The 23,855-nt window shown below is 41.5% G+C and overlaps 2 protein-coding genes across 8 annotated transcripts in view; both read left to right on the top strand.

The window, feature by feature from the left end:
- The window catches only part of NICOL1 (NELL2 interacting cell ontogeny regulator 1), a 35,506-nt gene extending 27,676 nt beyond the window's left edge, over positions 1 to 7,830 (top strand). For all 3 annotated transcript variants that reach the window (XM_085223612.1, XM_031553197.2, XM_031553196.2), the window contains 3 exons: positions 467 to 611; positions 2,406 to 2,494; positions 7,126 to 7,830. In XM_085223612.1, coding sequence (XP_085079738.1) covers positions 485 to 611; positions 2,406 to 2,494; positions 7,126 to 7,197 — 288 coding nt within the window. In that variant the 5' untranslated portion in view covers positions 467 to 484 and the 3' untranslated portion in view covers positions 7,198 to 7,830. The remainder of the gene's footprint in view (positions 1 to 466; positions 612 to 2,405; positions 2,495 to 7,125) is intronic.
- Positions 7,145 to 23,855, top strand: part of LOC104910854 (NELL2-interacting cell ontogeny regulator 1) — a 35,743-nt gene continuing 19,032 nt past the window's right edge. For 3 of the 5 annotated variants that reach the window (XR_014883243.1, XR_014883242.1, XR_014883241.1), the window contains exons 1-2: positions 16,153 to 16,287; positions 21,090 to 21,178. Coding sequence is in view for 2 of the 5 variants with exons in the window: in XM_010710448.4 (XP_010708750.1) it covers positions 15,919 to 15,974; positions 16,130 to 16,287; positions 21,090 to 21,178 (303 nt within the window). In the remaining 3 variants the exon portion in view is untranslated. Of the gene's footprint in view, positions 7,285 to 15,649; positions 15,975 to 16,129; positions 16,288 to 21,089; positions 21,179 to 23,855 lie in introns of those variants that run through there. The other 2 variants (XM_019614982.3, XM_010710448.4) reach the window with 2 other exon arrangements.

Here is a 23,855-nt window from a genome sequence, read left to right as displayed (position 1 = left end):
GTAAAGCAAACCAGTGGGCAAAAAACTCATTTTGAGGTTCAGGTCAATTTTAGGCAGCTCCAAAAAAAATCCTTACGAGCCTGATCTCAATGTCTAACAGCAAGTCTGCAGTCCAGATTCATGCTCTTGTCTCTGACTGTGTAGTTAGGAAAAAGGGCGAAGTCACAGTATGGGCGAAGTTGCTGGCATCCTGGCCTTCACATGAAACCAAAACCAGGGACTTCTGGTCTTCTTCACAACTAGGGACATTCCCAGTTGGGTTTTATATGCTATTCTGGAAAAGTGCAGAGAATTTCTGTCTGTGCTATAGATCTTCTGATTACTTTTTTGTATAATTTTGTTTGTTTCTTTCTTTTCTTTCAAGGGAGAACTGCCAATGCTTTAGCCATTAGGAACATAAAGTTCTTTGTAACAAGCCTTGTATTTGTAATGTTCCTCCCTGACTTGTTTCTGTCTCTTGATAAAGAGAGAAGCACCCATTCCCATGATGCTGTTACCCTGCCTTCTGAGAAGACTGGTCCTTACAGTTCCTTTAGTTTTTGTGGCTGCACTACTTCTCATGGAGCCTGCTAGATCTGATCAAGAAGCAGGAACAGCCATACCAGCTGAAAGTATGTACAATACAGCTTTCTCTTACAACTTATATTGTAGCTTTAATGTTGCAAGGCACCAGATTATTGAAGCTTGTCCAGATAATCCAGACTGTTTTGGAAGTGTCTTGTTTATATTGTTTTAAAACTCTGATCTGAAAGTATGTATTGTTTTCCCTCTTCATCCAGGGCTCTCTAGTCTCTTACCCTTGTACCTGCCTATTGCTGTCTTCCTTGCAACTGAAATCCAACAATGTTCTGCACTTTTTATTTTGTGCGGCCCCTCGTTTGTGTTAGTCTCTTCTATGCCATGAATCACTATCTTTACTTTTCAGAGGCATTCTTGGGACTTACTTATTTCATCTGGCGTTGACTATCATCTTTTGTTTCATTCCTGGTAAAGTTAGAAGTTCTTATTTTAAAATTTCACGATGAAGAATTCATGAAAGCGCAGCTTGTCAACTGTTAGCCTTGCAACCTTCAACCATCTAAGCCTTTGCTAACAGTACTGAGTTTAATTTATGTCATAAACATAATAGCAGGTCCATGCATCAAATTGTTTAAGTGGAAAGTGCTGTTCTGCCCTTTTATTTAGTGTATATATGGTAACACTCAGGTTGGGTCATGATTCAACAGTGAGAGAGAGAGGAGTCTTTAATCCATGATGTTTATTTTATCTCTCTCTCCATTTTATTTATTTATTTTTAACCAGCCAGTTAAAGAATTAGGCTGACTCCTTTTCTCCATGCAGGCAGGATCCCCCTCTGCTGGTTAGCACACAGGTCAAACTCAAACTCCAATTTATCACAGGCATGTTGTTAATCAGTCAAATATTGTGCATTTGCAAAATAGGCTGACAGACACTGCAGGATATTTCAACCTCAGTCTAGGTTTTATCCTTTCTTCTTTACCAGACTTCAAAAAGAAACTATGCCTGTGCTCGGAGTTCCACTTGCCCAATATTTCCTGAAAAGTTGTCAGAGAAGCACAGACACTGAGAATCAAATGAGAGTATGTAGAGCCTCATAATTCTAAGACATCATGTCTCTATTTGTTCAGGTTCTGTGCTGCTGCTGTTACTGTGCAGCTTTGTGTTATGATGATCAAGGCAAAGCAAGCCTTGTGACCTTAAGTGTGGATTATCTAGATATCTTAAACTCTACAATTATTCGAGAATTATCTTTAACAGAAGCTTTTGTTCTGCTTATCAGCAATACCCTCTAATGATAGGGCATTGTGTTTATCTGCTGCTTGCTCCACTAGCTTTCTACAAAGCTGTATTGTATTCAAAGTTGGAGTCAAAGTGATCTTAGTGATAATGATCTCAATTGTATTCCATTAGCTTTGTGTTTTAAGTTCAAGTTTGTGAGAATAGCAGACAGAATTTTCCTGGGAAGTAGGGTCATGGTTTTTAGAGAAAATTTCTGGAGAAGATGAGGTTGAACATGTGGTCAGGGACTGTGGAACAAAATGCAAGACTCAAGTTATAGATTTAGTATTTCCACACTTCTACAAACTGTGACAAAAGAAGAGAGATAGTGGGAAAGGAAAAATATATATGTAAGGCACAGTGATGGAGGAAGCAGTGGAGAAAGAAATATGATTTATTTTTTAATGCAAACTTATCAGAGTAATTCTTTTGCCACTGAGACATTGGGCGGACCATCATGATGGACATCTTAGAAAAACCTGGATTATTTAAGAATACGTATGTCAGTATTCACTGTGGACCTTCTTCTGTAATCCGTTATGCTCAGATTTACTGTTTATTCCTTCTACTTAGTACTTCATGCTCTCTCCCAAATGCTCTCCTAGGCCGTCCCTGTGTTGATTGCCATGCATTCGAGTTCATGCAGAGGGCTCTGCAGGATTTAAAGAAAACAGCATATAATCTAGACACACGGGTAAGGAAACATTCAACTTCTTTTTGGTTTTGTTTTTTTTTGTTGTTGTTGTTGTTTCTTGTTTTGATTTTATCTTTTATTACGGAAGACAATGCTGTGGATACAAGTAGATAAAGTGGGTGCATTTTACACTGGACACTCAGTTACTGTAACGTCCTGTCTTCTAAGGTGATGCTGGGTAATTAGATTTCATTCCTCCAAGCAGTAACCTGTGGAGTTCTCAGTTGGGTTATCAGAGAAACTAGGAAGTAAAGAGTAAACTGGCAGATCTAAGCTCTCTATCCTTCTCTTGGACAAGTTAGAGCCATTAGCACTGCAATTCTCATTCCAAATGCTGAGTGCACACATGAATTTTTATGTGAGGGGGAGTAAGGTCAGAACATCATATTTCTTGCCCAAAAAGAGAAGGTCAGCTCAAACAAAAAAAACACATTAAAATAAAATATGCTATTGCACATCTTTCTGTCCTTGGAGAGAGGCTAAGGGAGCAAACATCGTCTCATAGATTTATTTTCTTTTTACATCACTCTGATGTAAAGCATCAGATGAATCATGCCACAAATTAGAATAGTATCATAAACAGAACTTATTTGGCTTGTAGTCAGGGTGGAGAATTTGCCAAGTATCCCCCTTCTGTGAGAGGAGTTGAGTCTTGCTACTGCAGCTGCAGTGACTAGCTGCATCCCAGCTGCTGTCAGATAGCAGCGTCTTGGCAGGGCATCTTTTCCTCTACCTCCCATGTACCCCTTAGGTGAAGTGCTGCATCTTGCACAGGTTTTTCAGCAGAAGGCATTTAAACTTTTTTGTGATTCTCATCCACGGTCAAGTTCATTCACAGTTCAAAGCCTGCAAACTGACATTTCTGAAGAATACTTTGAAGTAACTCCAAGCAGAGCGCATGATGAAAATGCTGCTGAAGGAATAAAGATGGTTTGAATTGTGACATACTACAAAAAAACAAACATTCAAGCAAAACCAAATCAGTATGTAATGGATTTGCAGTTAAAAAAAATCTGTTCAGTAGTTACAGGGCAAGTATATTTTGGGCTCTTTCAAGAAGAAATCTTGTTAAGGAATACATCTGCTGAATACAACCAAAACAAGAGGTTCAAATTGTGCTGAGAAGTGGTTCTATCACAACTTCTCCTTCTGTTAAAAACTCTTGAACTTTTTACTAGAATTTCTAAATCTTGATTTAAAAATATCTAGAGTACAAAAATCTTCTCTGGTTGTCTGGCTATGGAAGTGACCTTTATGATTCTTACAGATTGCATGTCAGGAGTGAAGCTTTGTAAAATCTAGTTATCCAAAACTGAAAGCTAATAATGAGGACTGAGCAGCTGAGCCCCAAAACAGTAACTGTATTTTACCATTTCAAAATAAAAATAAAAGACAGCCAAGGAAAGGAAACCAGGTTATAAAAAAAGGTTCAGTTGGAAAGGAATATCCTAAAGCTGAGTTTCATAGCTGTTGATTAGACAGCAAGCCTGAAAAAGTGGCTCCATGATACGTTCTTGCCACAAATCTATCACTTTCTTTCTGCTTTCAAATCCAAACAATTGAATCCATATTGAGCTCCTTTAGTCCTGGATAGAACAGGCCTATTCCAGTTACTGAGAAATTCTGCCTGCATCTTCAAAAGACATGGAAATATGTACTGTTTGAGGACTACTTGGATCATAGAAATGCTGCCTACAGTGTTTCAATTCTTATGTTTGTTCTGCTGTGGCCCAATTTGATGTAAATTGAGTATTTTAAGACAGTTACTTTCAGCTACATATATATTTTACATTTGACTGGTTTGATCTGTTTTGCTGCTGATTGGGGCAAATTTTTCTGTCCCAAAAATACAATGCCCTTTGTTAATATTCCCACTGGGGACACTCATTTCCTTGAAAAATTCTTTTTTCTTTGCAGGCAGGAATTTTAGTTGATGACTAAACAGCTTTTAACTGTGTTGGAGGGGGAGGGATTCCCAAAAGCTTAGAGAGGAAATTCCCATTAATTTCCTCCTGCAAATCTCACTCTGCAGTTCTGCACAGTGGAAACTCTGTAGTTTTATTGGACAGCTCAGAGTTTTCACACTTAATTTGACCCCGTGTTGATCTGCATGTTGTCTAACAAAGCAGAATGACTCCAGCATAGGTCATATAACTTTTTATGGAGGTCATAAGCTATATCCTGTTCTTTTTACGAGACAAGCAATGCTTGTAACCTACACTGAAGTGATGATCACTTATTAATTGATGGACTGGACACATTTTCCTCATGCAGTGAGAGATGGGTCTCAGACCACCTCTGAGGGGCTGGCAGCTGCCTGTGCAGGTACAGATTTGTTTGTGCCCTTCCACGTACTATTATCCATCTTTTTTGTTGCTGGTGACCCCTTGGAGCAGACTGCAAGCTGGACTGTTATAACTGCAATAAACAACTCTGAGGAATCTTTTCTGTGAATGCCATGATTCTCCACTTAATAATTGAATCTGGCAGGTGCAGCTCTGATCACAAACTAGGAGAAGGATCCTGTGCTCTGCTACCATCAAAACGATTCCACCAGCATACAGACAGCCCCCTACTGCATCTGCAAGTTGCTCAAGACAGAGATCAGCAGGGAACAGGCAATAAAAATAGCTCCCATAAAACAAATCCAGTCCATGGGCTACACAATCCACTATGTATCTGCACTATGAACACTTGAAAAATTCCAATCAATTTTTCAGAGCTATAGCTCTGTGGCTATAGCATTACAACTTCAAAAAGCTCTGCATCTGTTTTTTGTTTTTTTGTTTTTAGCTGGATTATAGCAGCTTTTTTGTAGGCTGAGAATCTGAGCTCTGCCCTGTTGTTTTTTTTTTAATTTTCTTTTTTTATTTCTTTGGTGTGCTTTGACCCACCAAGGGGATAATAACAAATCTCTGTGCAAATGACTTTATAATCACACTCACAAAATAGTCAGTAAAGATGTACTTAGTGCCATTCATTCTGTTCTTTATTTCTTTCTAAACTGTCAGTGGTTATTTGGGACATTCAAAGCCCATTAAGTAAGATGTACCCATGAAAGTAAAAACAAAGCTTGGAAATGTTATTAAGGATATATAAGATGGTAAGCAGCCTTGAGGCTTAACTCCAAAGCTGTCAGCTTCCCGTATTCAAGCCATTGCAAAAGATGTCGAGGAGATGGTTAGAGGGTGGTGACTGAGTATCTTTCATGTAATTAGCAAGTCTTGCAGGGTAGCTGAAATGATCAAAAGTGATATCTGATTTAATACCACAGGGCTGTGTTGAATGATTTGTCAGCTGAAAAGAAGACCTGCCCAATAGATGCCTCTTCCTGTACAGAGAAGGCAGGCTTCAAGCAGGATGTTTTAGCCCAGCTCTTCTCTGATTGCCTTTAGCTGCTGTAGGTCAATGGATGCCATAACTTAAAAAAAAAAAAAAAAAAATAGCCTTTAATCATGTGGCCTTTCCATCTGATACCAAAATCACAAGAAAGGCAGGTGAAGGGTGGATTTCATTGGCATTTAGATCTGATAGTCTTTGTAGTGCCCCTTTTTGTGTAACTGCTTAAGACAGTAACTAGTAATTTCGTAAGCTTTGCACAGCTAGTTTGTCCCATAGCAGTAAGGAGGAAGTTCTATCTTGGATCACACTGATTCCCAAATACAGCTTCAGATCATGATAGACTGAGATGAATGCATGTAAGGGATAAGGATATGATCTTGCTGTCTGGCAGCACTGTGCTCCATCATGCATCCATTGACACCACAGGTTCCTCAACACAGACAGGAAGAGCAAAACTTGTGCGTTAGAGAGGAAGGATTCACAAATCTTTATGCAGCTGTGCTGTCCCTTCCCCAGTTCTCAGCTCTTTCTTGCACAGGTGGGGGCATTTCAGATCATATCCTCCTCAGGGAAGTTCCCAGCCCAACCTTGTTGCTCCAGAAAATTCTGCAGGCAGCAGTCCTGATTCAGGTGAAGGGACTTCTTTCAAGCCTGGGACTCCCTTTTTTAAAGAAGCCTGCAATCCCACCACATGTTTTAACTATATTTCCATATGCCAACTCAGCACCTATTGTCTTTTTTAGGCTAACAGCATGTTAACTATAACAGTAGCGAAACAAAAGTTAAAATGGGTATATTATACCTTGTTTTCCCTGTGTAACTTTCAGTAGTTAGACCAGACTGCAGTACTCTAATTTTTTGAGCCTATTTTTAAATGAAAGAGAAATCCTGGTAGGTTTTTGAGTTTTCCTTAAGCCTCTCATTATCTTCATAGCTCATGCTCCAGTGTGCACAATTGAAGTAAGACTGTAAGGAAGACAAATTAAAAACAAAATAGCAGCACACATACCCATATTAAACGTGCTAATGTGAAAAAAATGAACAGATGCCAGGCTGAATTTCTTCATATCATGAGAAGTGCTGCCATGTTTGTTTGCCAATTAATCATGCAGAAGTTAAATTACTTTGCAGACAGAAAGCAATATCTCTGATTGTTATGCTAAGACTCATCTCATACAACTGATTCCAAATTTCAGAGCAGAAGTAAAATTGACTTTTCTTTGGAGCTAATTGGTTTTACAGAGCTGACATTTCATTTTCGGTGTTGCTTTTGTCCCTTCCTCTTACAGACAGAAACACTGCTTCTTCAAGTGGAAAAGAGAAATCTGTGTGACTGTGTAACTGCAAATCTGCTGAACTGAATCCAGGAGGCCAGCTGTATCACCTGTTCAGTGGTTTTTAAAATGCAGCTGTATGAAACAGCCTTTTGGAGTTAATGTTGCAAGAACGTACGTCCCACTGTACTGAGGAAACTGGGGAAGGGGGGGTTGTGTCTTATGTGTCTGTTCTGTTTGATGGTTTTTAAATAGTCCTCTCTTTTCACATCACTGCATTGCCAGTAAGGGCTCAGTTCAGTAAATCTGCTACTTGGTGTTAAGAGTGGGGAAACATTTTGCTTTGATTTTTAAATTGGAGTTGGCCAAGTGTAACCCACAAAATAAATAGAGCCAACAATGCTCTAGAGACCCTTGCAGCTGGTTTTGGTCTCTAACATGTTAGAGCATACCTCTGTGACAATTTACCCAGTTATATTGAGACAAGTAGTTGTGGTCTCTCTGGGCTTTGCCAGTATATTAAAAGCGATAGAAGTCCTTTCTCTTTATTGTTTACATTGTGACCATGTTCAGACATCCTGTTGGCTGTGAAGAGGCATGCATTACAAGGAGGTATATGTGTGTTGTGCTTAGAGCAGAACAGCTTATATGTTAGTGCTGAATTTCTGACATCCTGTGTAAGAGTGTTCATCGTCTTTAATTAAAGTATTTAATTTCTTACCCTCCTGCCTGTGGCCTTACATCTCTAACTAAACTAGTGGGACTTTACTGCATGTAGATAAGAGGGGAGATACAAATAGTGCTCTGCCAGGAGTAAGGCTGCCTTTGGAGGGCTTCAGCTGATTCTGGTTAGAGTAGAATAGCTTTTCAGAGTTTCTTGTTTTTTGCTGCAGTCAGGTCTTCTTCATCTTATTCTAGCTTGGCTTTGTTCCTCTGCTTGCTCTGGACATGCCTTGGCTCTTCCTTCCAGTGAAACCTTTGTTCCCCCTTCGAGTCTGGCATTACTTGCTCTCTAAGCCCAGGAGTTTCTTGGTGAACCCCTGGCATCCTATCCCTATGATTGTGTGTAAGTTGCTGCAGGTGTGGGTGGTGGGGCTGATACTCCTCAGGTTTGCCATCCCTTTAGATCCAGCCAACAGCCCTGCAGGAGCAATGTGTGGCATTCCCACCTACTGTGGAATGAGTGAATGTGGTACTGAGCAACACTGATATCTCACTCCCCCTTTGTAGGTGGGGGAAAGGGAATAATTTTCTCATTCTTTTACTCGGAGTATGAAAAATTAGAGATTTCTTTCAGCCTGCAAAAGATGCATCAGAACAAGGAATTTCCTCATGGTAATTGCTGTATGCTTCTTCACAACCCACTTTATCTATTTTAATTTAATTTTGAACAACTGCCCTCTGTTGCTACTTGTTCAAAACCATCCTAATAGCAGGAGAAGAGTAAACAACTTACATGGCACACACTTATAAAAAAGGATTGGCAAGGAGGTCTGGAAATTACACTCAGCAACCAGAATGTCTGTTCTGGGCAAGTGAACAGAAACTTTTGAATAATTTGAGTATATATTCTCAGGTTTAATATGACACAATGGCAAGAGTCGAGACTATTTTCATAGAGCAAAAGAATACAGCAGAACCAGCCAAACTGCTGACAAAGGTGACTAAGATTATAGACAGTAATGTGCAAAGAACAAATCAGAAATCTTCACTGTGGATAAGAGATGGTTGAAGAAGGACATGACAGCAGTTTACAAAATTATGAGTGTCCTGAGAATGACTGCTTGCTGCCCCTTCCAAAACAAGAAGAATAGTGCAGTGAATTGAAACCAGCTGGTGGCAGAATCAGAGCAAATAGAAGAATGACTCTGGTAACCTCCTGCATGTTTAAGTTGTGGAAGTCTTCGCTACAGGATGTTACTGATTTTAAATATGTGTACGAGCTGAAGAAGCAGATGTTCAGACTCAAGCCTGAAAACTCTATTGCGGACTGTTAAATATAAAAATACCAACTTTTGGTACTCAAAGGTCCCTGAACCACGAATTGTTGCCATTTAATAGCATTTTAGGAAGACATTGTTTTATACTTTTCCCCAAAATAGATAGTGCCAAGGGTAAGATACTAGCCATAGGATGATCTGTGGTATGATCTAGTGCAGTTGTCCTTATGTGTAGAAATGAACTCTGCTTTCTAAATTCATATCACAAACCTTCTCCCTTAAGTAGGTCAGTGGCTGTGCTTCTGCAGCCCCGTGTGTTGCAGAGACTGCTCCAAAGCAGGAGTAATGTTTCCTTTTTATAAGGATGGAAATGGTACTGCAGACTATTTGCTTACTGCCAAGAAGGATCTATGTGGTTAGTCAGACAATAAGGTCTCCTTCATACACATAAACCTGGTCCTGCCTTGCTTTCTTTCTCTGCCCTATGGCCTTGCTTTGAGAAACGAAAGTTTGAGGGCTAGAAAGAATTAGTACCAACAGGCTACCCTTCTCTTCTTGTCATACTTAATATCACTACTGTGTATCCTACAAGAATTTTTTTTACTCAAAATCCGAAGATCCCCATTAAATCCAAACTGTTATTTTATCTGCATTTGACAGGGCCATCAGAGCATGCATGCGCTTCTCACTGTTCACCTTGCCCTGTCTCTTCACCTATACTGCATTATGTGGTTGTCTGTTGTTTTGGGACTGCACTGAAAGCTGTTTGGAACAAACATTATTTACAGCACTGGATGGTGCCCATCATTCCTTCAGGTGTTGCTAACTTATACAATTCATAATGTAAAATATGCTGAACCGTTGCTCTAGTTTCAAACAAAGTATTTGTCTTTAAGCATAGGTTTGCAGTTTAATCTCCATGTAAATATTCTGTAACCTTACTCCAATTTCCATTCCAACTATAACTTTGTAGTGTTATGGGGAGTTGGGAAAACAGTGTTTTCAAGGGCTTCAAGTTCCCAAATATTAGGAAGTGGCTTAAAACGTTAAAAAAAAAAAAAAAAAAAAAGAGTTGCAGGGCTGCATTTTTCCTCTGTAAAGTGTCAGTTGTTTCATTAAAACAGTTCAGGTCTTGTGTTGATTGTTGCAGAAAGAAAAGACAAATCACAGCTTTTGTTTTTGCTTTAAGTGCAAAGAAATTTTCATGCATGCTAATTTGCTGTGATTATTAGATATTCTACGTGGCTCTTCTAAGAAACGAGCAGAAAGTGCAGGAGCTTGTTTGTATAACAAAATTGTGTCTAGTCCGAATTACTGGGTGGATGTGATATCACAAAGTACATTTACATGTCACATCTGGACTAACTCTTGAGCTAAACAACTGTCATTTATCAAACAATATTGATAAAATTTGTCTTCTTTTTTTCTGTGGCTTCTTCACAGAAGCTGGTGAAACTTGACACTTTCCTGTGCATAAATCCCAACTAACTTTAAAGTTTCCAGTTATATGAGGTTTAATAAGGTTTTATCTGTTGAGCTGTCACACACAACCTAAAAAGATGACCATCTGAGAAAGATCTAATTAATGGTATTACTCTGAAACTTGTCAGGTTAATGTAGGGGCCAGAGACAGGCACAAACTTTGAGACCAGAATCAAAGTTAATAGCATTTGTGAATGCTTATAGTTCATTGGAAGTAATCTTTAGTGCTATAAATCGACTTTCAAATCTTTGGGCAGTGTGAGTTATTTCTCTTCCCCATCTAGAGACAAATCATCAAATCAAATCATCCATGTGGTAAGTTTGATACACATGCCTCTTGAATTCTTCCCAGACTACAGCTACAGTGTAATAAAGCATCCAGTTTGTGAAAAGTACTTGGTTTCAGCCATCAACACTGAATATAACTAATGTACAGTTCAGTCTTGTGTTGAAGAGGGAGCTGAGCAATATTTAAATGCCATTTGACAGCCAATGTATTGCACATTTGAGGTATGGTTTATGTACAATGTAAAATCAAATTGTATTTTACCCACAGAGGGTTGAGCCGTGTCCTAGACATCAGTAGCTTTTCTAACAAAATGAAACCCTTCTCACCTTCCCTTTCTGTCTGCACATGCAGGTGGCTCAGAGGACAACTGCCTGTGCCTTCTGTCACACTGGTTTTAGTAGCCACAGAATTATCTGCCCCAACCCTCATCACTTAAAAAAGTGCCTGCAGGTACTCCCTGAGCATCAACTGCCCTCTGAACACGTGAATTCAGAAGGGATTTTCACGCACAGTTCTCAAGCAAGTAAAAATAAAGATAAAAACTTATCTTCCCAGACAGGGATAATAGTAGCAGTAGCAGGGCAAATAAATGGATTTTACCATCCATGGTGCTCAGGCTGTGAGTGGACATACAATACGTAACTCTTGCCTGTGCTGTAAACTTACACACTGTCCAGCACAGTGAACAGTTGCTAGATTTGCAGCAGTCCTATACAAACCTTCAAATGTAAATCAGGAGAACTCAGACATTTTGCCAGTGGTTCTTACTTCTTCTTGGAAGCAAAATCATGAACTGACCTTCATTCCACAATAACTTGACTGCTGCTCCCCCCTGCGTAGCATTCTGGGCTTTAGGGATTGCCTCAAGATGCTTGTCACTCTTGGCTTCAGGGGATTTTTGGCAAACTGATCAAGCTTGGATCTTTCTCCACATTTTACAGCGTGGTACAAGAGATCCCTTTTGAGTTGATTATTTCTTGAAGGGCTTGAACTTGTCAAGCCATGCTGACCAGAGCAAAATAATCATTTGACACGAGGGAGACTTTTTTTTTTCCCTGCCAGAACTCTGACTTAGTGTTTAAAGCTATCAAACTATCTGAGCCATCAAGCCAAGGTGAATCATTGTTTCATGGCATAAAATGCAACATGCAGAAGGTGCTCTGATTTTCAGTTCAGGGCTTGAGGTATCTGTCAGAAGAAAACAATACAGTATATTCTGTTTATGTGTTGAAGCATCTACAGCGTACCAGCCTGTCAGCCCCCAACTCATCTGCAAAACTGTAAAATAGTACTTTAAAGGATTGCTAGGACCCTGTGCACCCTGGCAGCTGCCAGTCAAATGTCTCTAAATTCTTTTATCAGTGACCCATCCAAAAATGGGAATGCTCTTTTGACACTTTACTTGTGTAGACCAGAAAAGCATTGCCTTTGCCCTTCTAACTGAGGAAGGAGAATTTCAGATGTTGCATAAAGGCAGCATCTTTTCTCCCAGGAGTGTTTGTGTTTATGCTGGAGGAGTTGCTACACAGACAGCTGAGAAGTAAGTACTTGGGAAGCAAAATGATTCTCATAAACATATATAGAATCACAACAAGCAGGAAAGGAACTATGTCCATAAGAAATCTCCCAGTCTACCTCTTGTCTTATTGCAGGGCCAACCATCCCCATGCTATTCCTAAAAGATGTAAAGTTTCTACCTACAATCTTAGATGCCCTCCTGTTTTCACAGACAATCCATTCCAGTGCTGTTCTTACCATAAAGAAGGGCTGTTGGTGGTGCCTCCTGGATAAAGTTTAATCTCTTACTTCTTGTCCAATCCTTCAGAGACACCCAGAATTATGGTTTCTCTACAACAGCGTTCTGTATTCTTGAATTTCATGTCCCCTTCTCTCCTTCAGACCACACAACCTCAGTTCTTCTAGCTGTTTTGGGAGAGCACAATTCCTAAACCTCAGTCATTTCTGCTAGTTCCTACCATTCTTGTATTGCAGTGACCAAACCAGATGTAGTACAACTGTTGAGACCTTGTGATGGAAAGGATATAAGCTCTTGCACTCTTTTTTGTACATCCTGATATAACTGCCTTTTTTTTTTGGCAATGACAGAATGTTGCAGACTGATTTCAGCTCATGATTCCCTAACTCCTCCATAGAAGTGCCACTTCACCTGCTGTTCCCCATTCTAAATGGGAGCTCCTGATTATTCCTGATGAAGTGTAGCACCTTGTCCTCATCCTTATCAAATTTTATTCTGTTTTTGGACTTTTTTTTCAACTTGTCTGTATGATTTGCAATTCTAGTCTTCTCTCCTGGTGTTTCTTATAACCTTCTAGGCTGGTGTTACATAATAATAATCACTTTGCTTACTGAATACCCAGGTGACTAACAAAATGCCAAATAACCTTTGGTCTGAGTCTTTCCAGACCCCATGTGACATGTGGGCCCTGTAGCAGTTTTGTTGCTTTTCTTCTCACAGTGATGTGTGACCTCACAGCAGAAACCTGCCTGAAGTTGATTAAGTTTGGCTTTTCCCTATCCACAAGGCCTTTGTGCTTCTCACTATTTGCATCACATTTTTTTCTTGACCATTCTGGTGTTATGCCTGTGTTCTCTCGCCACTCTATTATTCAAGTAATAGTAACCAGACCCAGATTCTTCTGTCTCTGTGCTTTCTTCTGAGTTCAGCAAAGGACTCATGACCATATTAACAGACAATGACTTAGCATTGCGTATTAGGCTGTGATTAACTTCCCTAATTTTGCCTTGTGTACCATAACCATGATATTGGAGTTCTACCATTCGAGCACTTGCCTGCATCTTCCTTTTGTGCAAACATGTTTAACTCAGGCCTTTCTGGTTAGTGATTTTAACTGGTGTATACATTCTCTTCTTTCATTGCAAAGTTGTAATTTTCAGTAATGCTTAGAAGTCAGTAAATGACTTTTTAGGGAGCTACCAGATGTCTGTCCTCACTAATAGTCTTTCCAATAAATGTCCGGATATTTCTAATTATTGTGCAGGAAACCCTTCTTTTGTTAGCATGTGATAATTAGTTATAGATTAGATAAAAAGAGGAAACGAAGAATAAATATTTCTAGTAGCCCTCTAGCATTCACTATGACCTTCCTCAGACAGCAAATTGACTCCTGTGATTCTGCTGGAATTTTCTCTTCCTTCAAAGCAATACTGATATCATTTAGTCATAGAGGTATGCATTAGTGAAAGTAATAGCAAAGGAAGTCATTCAATTACTTCTCTCTTCTTCAACCTTGCTGGAGGTGATAGAAAAACACAGATTTCTGGAAGTTATCACAGACACTGGCTCTTTGCTCTGTGAATTGAGAAATGCATCTTGGACCACACACCTGTGCTAACAAGAGGTGTTGGGAATGTTTTTCATGCTTCTTAAAGATCATGGCATTTGAGGCAAAAACTGGATGGATTCTGCAAGTGCAAGGTCTGATTATTTTATGTTGGTACCAAGCAATGAAAAAAAGGACATTATTTTAAGCTGAGTAGTGTGTTTTAATACAAAAGTAGCACCTTCCACCCCATTAGATTGTGGATAGAGAGGGCCCTACTGCAGATTCCCCCACTGCTACGAGTGGGAGCAAGTTCAGCGTTGTTGTAGTGTTTGGATGGCAGTAGTCCAATTCAGCAAGTACTCCTTCTGTGGTGCTATCACAGTGTTAAGCCTGGATAGTGGGTGGCTGAGCAGTCAGAAAACAAGACTAAGTCTCATCCACTAACAAAGAAGCTTTATTGCAAGTATACACAACTAAGCAAAACTAAGTTGTGGTATTTAGACCGTAATTACAGGATATTGCCAAACTATGTGTAGGTATCCTTGGAGTCTTGGCATCCTGGGAATGGCATATTTCAGGACATTCAGATTCCCTTTGTTCAAAATGTTCCCAAGTTCTCTGTTCTGATCCCCTTTTATATTTTCCACACTTAAGATGGGAAAAATGTCTGTTTAATAATTCTGAGGTTTCTTTCCTTCCCCAAGATGTCACATTTGTTTCCTTATCTTATTGTGGGTTGTGCTGCTTGTCTCACCTACCTACTGAAAAGACCAAGCATCTATGGAAATTATTGTATATAATCTTTACAACTATAGAAAAGACTACATTGGTACCTTGAAAAAAATAATAGGATAAACAATGCTACCCACATAACAAAGACCATTGCACATGTAGGTAATTGCTTTCTGTCCTCCTCTTTAAGCTCATGTATGAAGAGTGTGATATGGCCCACAGGACCAAAATGAATGTATGTGCTAAAAACACATATGCCACAGTAAATGGAAGTGTAACGTTTAGATTTTGTGCCAGAATTTCCATTTGGTGTTATTTAAAACTGCAGATCAAGGCTAGACTATGTGACCAGCCCTAGATGAGCCTACAGTCAAACTGTACAATATTGTTCCATTACATCCTGGTTCTTGTGGAGCTGCTCATTTAGCAGGCATCTGAAGCCTGTGAAAAGACAGACGGTGTTAAACTGGGCCATTTCACACAGTCTCACCTCAGGCACCCAATTCCAGAGCTTGGACTGGCAGTCTTGTCTTCTTACAATGTCAGTGGAGACATTTTGATGGACACACATGCCTTGAATCACCTTATGAAGACCTCAGTGACTGAGAACAACAAACAACATTTGGACCTTCTACACAAGGCAACTTGAGACACCACCAGCAGTCACTGCATCTTTTTTCTACCAAGCAAACTTCTGAGTTTCCTTCTTATTTGTAATCTCTGGGAACAAAATCTCACTTTAAGCGACTTACAGTTAAAGCAAAGGATGGGAGCTGCATGGTTCAGCACCGTCCCTTCAAGAATAAAAGCAGCCAACCCAAACATTGCCCAAGACTCTCTGATGTGGACGGCAGCATCTGGTGTCCACTGAGGAGAGGAGGTGGCCTTGGAAGGGGTGGAGGCAGAAGAGAACAGCAGTGACCATCCACAGCATTGTGGTCCCTTTAAATCTTCTCCTCCACTTGGCAGCTCCAATTTTTCTGTGTTGCTATAGCAAATCTCCATGGCAATGACCCTAATCGGGGAAGGGGGGATGCAGGGGGACGCATGCTCAGAGTGAATGCTGGAGTCTCGCCTGCTTGTTTCAGCTGCTCCACGGGTGAAGAGAAAGCTCAGGTACTGGGCAAACTGGTCCTTTGGGAGTATTGCAGCCCACAGACGTCACCGTAGCGATGCATGCATGTGGCTTTGCGTGTACTTTGCATATCGCACTTCATCTCCTTCTTTGTGGGGAGCAAACTGCTGATTTTCACTCTTTCTCCTCATTCCAGGCTGGGAAGAGAGCTTGAATTACTGACGCGAGCGATGGCGTTGCCGTCTGCCTGGAGTGCGATGCGCGTGGTGATCCCGTTCATCTCGGTGCTGGGCCTGCTAAGCGTGAGGCTTGTGGGGGCCAGCCAGGACTCGGGGAGTGTCATTCCTGCCGAAAGTACGTACTGCCGTGCTGCGCTCATGCCCCGCTGCACGCGTCCTGCTTTGTGCCCTCCTCTTGCCCCTGCAGCCACACAGATGGCTCCGGGGGTACCTTGCTGACTGGCTCAGGCACACCTTGGAGCTGGGAGCTCTTGGCTTTGGATCACAGCTCTGTATTAATTTCTTCTATCATTTTGAGCGAGTCTCTTGTTTAACTTCCTCAGCTGTAAAATGAGGCACTAGTTGGAAGACACTAGGGTATGGAGTCAGTGTTCTCAGAGTGTTATGGTCAAGTAGTTTGAAGTAGCTGCTCACTGAAAGCTTAAATACCCTCTTTGAGATCTTTTATTGTTAAAAATGGGGAAATTAATTGCATACAAACCAGTCTTTAGTTCTTAGTCTCACTTTGTATCACAGCTGTCTTTTTACTTTACTACTCAAATATTTAGAATGAGATCTGAATTAGTCCCTGCATCTTATTTTCCTAAATTGCATTTTTAATTTTTAAATACACCCATGACTTCCTCCACAGGATTTGAGTGCTGAATTCTCTTCTTTATTCATTCTCTTGGATTTTTTTTATTAGTGATAAGTGTTGGTCTGTTCTAAAAGAGGCCTCACCTCTATCTTGTGTCTGTTTTCCAGGCATGCATTCATTAACTTTAATTTTGTGGTGAGTGGTCTGTACTGTCTTCTCAAGGAGAATACCAGGCTTAGAAAATAAATTCTATGTGACTTTTGTGTGTCTATGATAGCAGAGGTAACTCAAGACATCTTGAAGGAAAAGTATGCGATGATTCCTTGTTCCTCTTGTGTAGCAGAAACTCCCATTTTATCTGCAGAACAAACACTTGGCCACTGTCTCCAAATAAGGTCTAATCTTTCTGATATCCTGTGACCAGGCTTCTAAGTCCCCTGAGGAGCGCTTGAGAAAGATTCCTTGTCTTGTTTTGCTCTTGCATGTGAGAATGAGGAATGGAGGGCACTCAGTGTTTCTGCAGAGACATACTGCTCTGTCCTGAATCACAGAGGCTGGCAGCACTGCTGTGAATGCACAAATGTTGTTTATGTCTGAGTCCAGGCCAGGAGGAAGGCTCCTGACTCATCATGAATTATAAATTTCCTTGCTGCTGCAGGAACAGTGTTTTAAAGCAACAAGGACCTTGCAATGCTCCTCATCAGCCAGTAGCTGAGAAAATGCTGCACAGTTGCTCTGTGCTCCAGGTACCCTCCTTTGCCCATGAGTGCCAGCTGTTCTCAAAGCTTGGAAATGCTCCTAGACACTTAAAATGAGACACAGTGCCTGGAGTTCAGGACACTGGGCCAGACAGAGCTTTGATGTGATCTAGTACAGGCACTCCTGAATCTTTCCTGCTTGATGTCAGCTCCATAGGCTATTTCTCATTGAAGTCTCTATCCTCCTAGGCACTGACCCATTTTGGGGATATACTTAAGTCCATGTTATCTTCTCAGTGCTGTGAGATCTTGTGCTACTGTGTGACACTGATCTCTGGCCTGGGGTGCCATCGCCTACACTCCGCTTCGCTTTTTCTCTGCCAGTCAAGAGAGCCAGGCCCAGCTCTTTCTGAATAATGTTGATTAGGAGTGATTAATTAAGTCCTTATACTTTATACACACTACTTTGCATTTACAAAGGCTGTTCAAGTATGAAGTGCTGTTGCTAATGCTTTCAAGAGTATTTTCTTTAAAGTTCAGAGCAATCCACTAAAAAATAATTAGGCAATTTCCCCAAGCTACCATTGCATTTCCAGTCCAGATTGCCCACTGTGAAGGCTGAAATGTGGAACTGAAGAAAGAAGGTCTGGTTGCATTAGCCAAGGTGCAAGAAATACAAAGAGTAAATGCCATGTGTGTGCAGGGGAAAGTAAATTATACTTCCACAGTACTTTCAGCTCCAGTTTTTCACAAAAAAGAAGAAGCCAAGAAGCATATTTTAAGCTCTCCTCCCCCAGTTCTCCCCAAACACACAAAGGCAGACAAGTCTTCATGCTGACAGGATCCATTTAAAGAATTATAGCTGACTCTTGATAATTCTCATTATGTTAATCCACAAACCTGTTAAGTCTTCCTATGAATGATAGCCTGTTCCCAGCTGTCAGCAAGGAATTAATAGCACTCTGCTGTATTTTGCTATGATGGCACTTAAGGTTTGGTTCCACAATTCCTTTAAGCTGATGTAAGCCTGTGCTGCTTCTGCCCTTCTCACCAGAACTTTCTCCCTTGTCCTCGTTCTGGCCCCAGGACTTGTGCATTCAGGAGCTGGTCTGAAAAAAAAGTAATCAGCAATTCAGCTGACCAAGCAACTGCATGGTCTCTGCTGCTGTGAGCAAGGGAAAGTGTGGGAACACACAGCTGAGGACAGAAAGCAGAATGTATTTAGATTTGCTTAACCCCCCTTTGAAACCAGACAGAGTTAGTTTGAGGAAATGTTCACAAGCATCTTAGTGAAAATGTAGTGAGCATAAAGAGAGGATGAGCCCAGCTTGGTAGAGCAGCTTGCAGGTCAGCTGTTCAGTCTGGAAGGGTGACACTGAGGCAGGGAGTGATGGAGATCGGCAAAGTCAGAAGTGGGGCAAAGATAGTGATTATGTAATAAATGTCTCTTCCACGGCAAAAATTGGAGGCATAAAGTGACACAAGTAGAAGTTAACTTCAGAGCCTGCAAGATTGACAGTTTGCTCACAGAGTGAGCTGCTGAGCTGTGGAACTCATTGCCACAGTATGTTGCAGATGCTGAAAGTTCCCATGGATTCAAGAAGCAATGTGTCAAATTAATGTGAGAAAAAGGTCCAGGACTCGGGATGTCTATTTTCACATCTCTTGGTAGCCTAAAATAACACTGCTAGGTCTAATCCAGAGGTTTGATCACAGAATCAGAGTTGTAGGGGTTGGAAGGAACCTCTGGAGATCATCTAGGCCAACAATCCTGCTAAAGCAGGTTCTTTACAGTAGGTTATACCCCACCCCATCCCATCCCATTCCATCCAAGCCCATCCCACTATTACTCTCATTGAGAGTTTTTACATCAGTTGCCTGCTTGAAGTAATGCTGGACCACGCATGGCCACCACTGTGAACTTGGGGGGTTATTTATTAATTATTGTAATTATTTTAATTAATTCCTGTCTCTGGAAGTACCACAGGCTAATTTTAGTCCTTTCAGACTCCAAGAGTAGACCCCATGAAGAGCACACCTATTTAATCTTATATATTACCAAAGTATCTGATATTGTCTTCTGCAAGAAGCTGGCTATTATGATAGTTTAAAAGCTCAGCCAGAGTCAGGGCTTGGGTGTTTCTGCTGATAAAAATCAGGCTGTAGCTGTAGAATTGTCAGACAGTGGGGATTTGCTGTCCCTGTTTTATTTGGGGAACTGCATTCAGGTTGTTCTGTGCAAGAAGTTCAATGATGAGTTCAGCAATGCCTTAACTTCCAAAGCTCTGCTCAGATGTGTGCTCTGCAGGGCTGCATGAGTGGAAGATTCACAGCCAGCTGCCTTCCTGGCTGTTCTCCTCCCAGTTACAGCTGTCTCCTCATCTGCAGTGATGCTGCTTCAGTGAGCCCTCTTTGTGCCCTATAAGTCAAAGTGACAGGTCAGTTTGAACAGCTGGATATTGCCATCCTGGGATGTCACAGTGTTGTATCGTATTCTGGAAGAGACCCACAAGGATCACTGAGTGCAGCTCCTGTTTCCACATGCAATATGGCAACACTCACTTCAGGGCAGACAAATAGGCCAGGGTAGGCTGCTTTCTGGAAAAGAGTAGGCCATGGCCACAAGTGAATGGCAGGTTTGCCAACAACACACTGAGTATTCAGGTTCTTCCTCCATGCTCAGAGGTGAGAACAGTTTGACTGTTGAAATACTGATAACAGGCTGCAGGGAGCTCTGTAGCCATCTCAGCAGCAGCTTTGCACTCACTTTGCTTTGTCAGAGCAGCACAAGTGGCTGCCTGGGGACAAAGATTTTAGCATTTCCCCACAGACACAGTCAGGGCTCTGTGATCAATGTAAAATTTCACCTCTCTCCATTCCCCATACATCTCCTCCAGTGTCTGCAATTTCTTCCTTTGAAAGCATGTACTCCATTTACTTTGTAACTAAAGGGCACAGGATCAGTGCAGGATGAATCCTGGCAGAGTAGAAATGCCCAAGCCCAGCAGTGAGCCAGGAGGCTGTTGGCACATCCCTTCCTCTTCCTTTCTCTGCCTTCCCCCTGACTCGCCCCTCTGTGCATGCATGCACATTGGCACCAGCTGCAGAGCCAGTGGGACACTTTGCATTACTGGCAGAGAAAAAACAGAGCAGCAGGTGAAGGAAGCAAATACAGATCTGGTGCTGACCCTTGCCAAGCTGTTCTTGTAAGATCTTGCTCTTGCACAAGCAGAGCTGGCTGTCTGATTCTTGATCCACTGCAACTGCTCTTTGCAGCCAATCTGTGGAGAATTAACCCACCTGTGGGGAGGAACAGGGGATTTCCATTTCAAAGAGAGAGGATGGGGGCTGAAAGCATTCAGCATCAGGCAGAACAAAACTTGGGCTGTGTTCAGAAAAGGTCACGCAGCAAACCACTCTCATGCTTTGCTGGTCCTCACTCAAGAAGTGAGCATTTGCACAGAGATCGGTAGAGCCCTGGCCATAGGCAGCCTTAACTTTGCATCCATGCAGGTGTGGGTCCTGGTAAAATGGGTTTTTTCTCCTGGCATTACAAGGTCTCTGAATGTTCCCTCAATGTACTGCTACATTCCGGATTTCATGCTGTGACAGTGATGTCTTTTTTTCTATTCCATTTTCCAGGCCGTCCCTGCGTTGACTGCCATGCGTTTGAGTTCATGCAGAGGGCGTTGCAGGATTTAAAGAAGATGGCGTATAATCTAGACACACGGGTATGTGCTTCTGTAGAAAAACTTTTCCTTAGCCTTTGTCTCCAAGCGGCAAGGTCTGCCTGTCTGCACACAGCAGACATCTCTGCTGACTCACTTTCCTTCCAGCAAATAGGATTGTACCAAGTGCAGATTATTTTCCACCCGGTTGGAGAGCTTCAGTAGCCTGACTCCTTGCATAACAGGCTAAAGAATTACCCCAGACAATTCATGCATAAAATAAAGAAGAAAAGAAGATGTGTGCAGGAGAAAAGGATGAGAAGAAGGTTTATTCTCTGTCTCATAACATTGCTTTTTAATTCATCACTCTATGGGTAGGAGCAGTAGATGAATGGAATAGCAAGAAGGTAGCAAGCAGGGCTGGCAGAGGGGAAAGGCAGGCATGTATATTCCTTGTTCATGTTTTGATACTTTCCAAGAAGAAAGGGAAAGAGTATTTGCTTGGGCAGTTTTCACAGCAGACAGACAGGGCAGTTTGCAAGGAGCAGGAGGGTACACAGAGCACTCTGGTGGAGCTGTAGTAGCCTGTGTTCATAGCAGGGGAGTTGGAGTAGATGAAGTTTAACTCAAATAATTATATGATTTTATGATAAAGCCCCTTCGTACGCTTTGCACTACCTCTGCTTTCCTAACAGTTCCATATATGTTGGCAACATGGCAGCTTTTTAAGTGCAGTGAGACTTGAGCCTCATCTGTGGCTCCTGTTTGGCTGCTTTTGGCCGGTGCTGTCTTCATTGGTGGGTGGGAAGGGCTCCTCTGTCCTTCAGAGTCACATTCTGCTCAAACTGGCATTATCAGCAGTCAATCGCAGAGTTAAATCAATTGCGTCTCAAGGTGTAACACTTAAGGGCAATTAGGTTGCTTTGCCTTTGGTTTCTTGTGACCTTGAGCAATCATGTAGGGCCCCAGACAATGAGGGTAGAGTCACTTCAGCTTTCATGAGCTATCAATAGCAAACTGATCAGGCCAGAGATCTGTGTGCAGCATGGGTTACATTGCAGAAGTTTCCCATGCACTAGCCTAAAACTCAACAACCATTAGGCATCAGAATGCAAATATCAGAGCTCCATCCCTGCAGCTGGGCCGGACTTCTCTGGTGCTGGTGTGCAGCTGGGCATCACCTGTTTGGATTAGATGCATCTGAAATGTTTTGTACCTATGCATGACTGTATGAAGGAGGTACTGAAGACCTTTCTGGAAGAGACACTTCATTTAAATACAAATTATTAAATGGTGCAGTTACAAAAATGAAAGGCCGTGGCCAAACCTCTACAGATGATCCTCTGTTCTCAGAAAGGTACTGCCTTTATATCTGCACTTAACTGCTAGTGCTTGGCTGATACTGACCCAACTCTATTTTTTCATGTTTTACACACAAATAACTTCATTGAACAACCCTTTGAGTCTTTAGAACAAGAATTTTAAGGGCAAACTCCACGGAGGACTGATCAGTCAGGGACTTCCTGGCCACTGCCAACATGGCCACAGTTAATTTTGGTAAGAGACACTTCTCTCTCAAAGTCTTTTACTTTATATTTGAGTGGTCCCGGAGTTGCTCTTCCTTCCGTAGGTAGTCATGAGTAATGCCTCAGCAGAGTTTGTGGTAACAGCTTGTTGGCATTGCAGTGAAAACCAAGCCTGCCTGATGTTTAGATGATTCTGTGATTTCTACTGGGCTCCCAGCAATGTGAGCATTCACTCATCCAGGATTGCATTGTATAACCAAGAAGCAGTGCTTCTTGAGTGTACAATAATAATGCTTGCCATTGCACTAAGCTGATAAGTGAAAACAGACAAGGAATGTCAGCAAGTCCTCTTTAATGCAAAGGTAGATGTCAAAAGCTTAGGTTGAAAAGAATAAAACGAGGGAAGGAAAACACATCTCTCAAACAGCCTCTGCCTGCAAAGCTCGCATTGTGAGAGCAAGAAGTGAGCAGCAGAGTGGAAATGGCTGGGGACAGAGGCACTGGGCTGGTGGCAGGGAGTCTGGGCTTGGCAGAGTAGATCCTTGGGTAGAAGCGCCCAGCTACTTCTATGAGAACAGGGTACATTTATTAATTTGGCCTCTGCTGGTTTTAATTTGTCAGGAAGCATCATATAAGGGGAACACCAGCTAAGGAGTTTGTGTTTCACATAACTTTCTGGTCTATCATTAACAAGAAATCTCCAAGGTTTAGTGTTTTTATTTGTTTGGTTGCTTTTTTCCCCCGGTACAATTGGGAAATCCATTTATGTTGAATTTAAGCTTGGAAAGGCTTAAGGATTTTTCTTTTCCCCAAGAAACTCTTCAGAGTTAGTCTACAAACTACTTAAGGGACCATAGACCACAGGTTGAAAACTACAAATTTATGCTCAGGAAAATATTTATCTTCGGTCATGATTACACTTAGAATCATAGAATCATAAAATTATTAAGGTTGGGAAAGACCTCTAAGATTATCTAGTCCAACCACCCACATACCACCAATGCTGCCCTGTAAACTATGTTCTAAGTATCACATCTATATATTTCTTGAGCACACTCACGGGGAGAAACTCCACTACCTCCCTGGGCAGCCCACTGTTGCTGTTTTGAGTCTTTCAGGAGATCCCACTTCTGAAATTACAGTAGTATTTGGGAAGTACAATCTTTGTTTCTCAAAAAGTGAGGCCAAGGCCAACAAAAGGTCTAAGCTGTAAT

The sequence above is a fragment of the Meleagris gallopavo genome, chromosome 4 (assembly GCF_905368555.1).
Source record: "Meleagris gallopavo chromosome 4, MGAL_WU_HG_1.1, whole genome shotgun sequence".
NCBI lineage: Eukaryota > Metazoa > Chordata > Aves > Galliformes > Phasianidae > Meleagris > Meleagris gallopavo.
The sequence above is the reverse complement of the archived record's forward strand: the minus strand, read 5'-3'. Positions and strand labels throughout refer to the sequence as shown.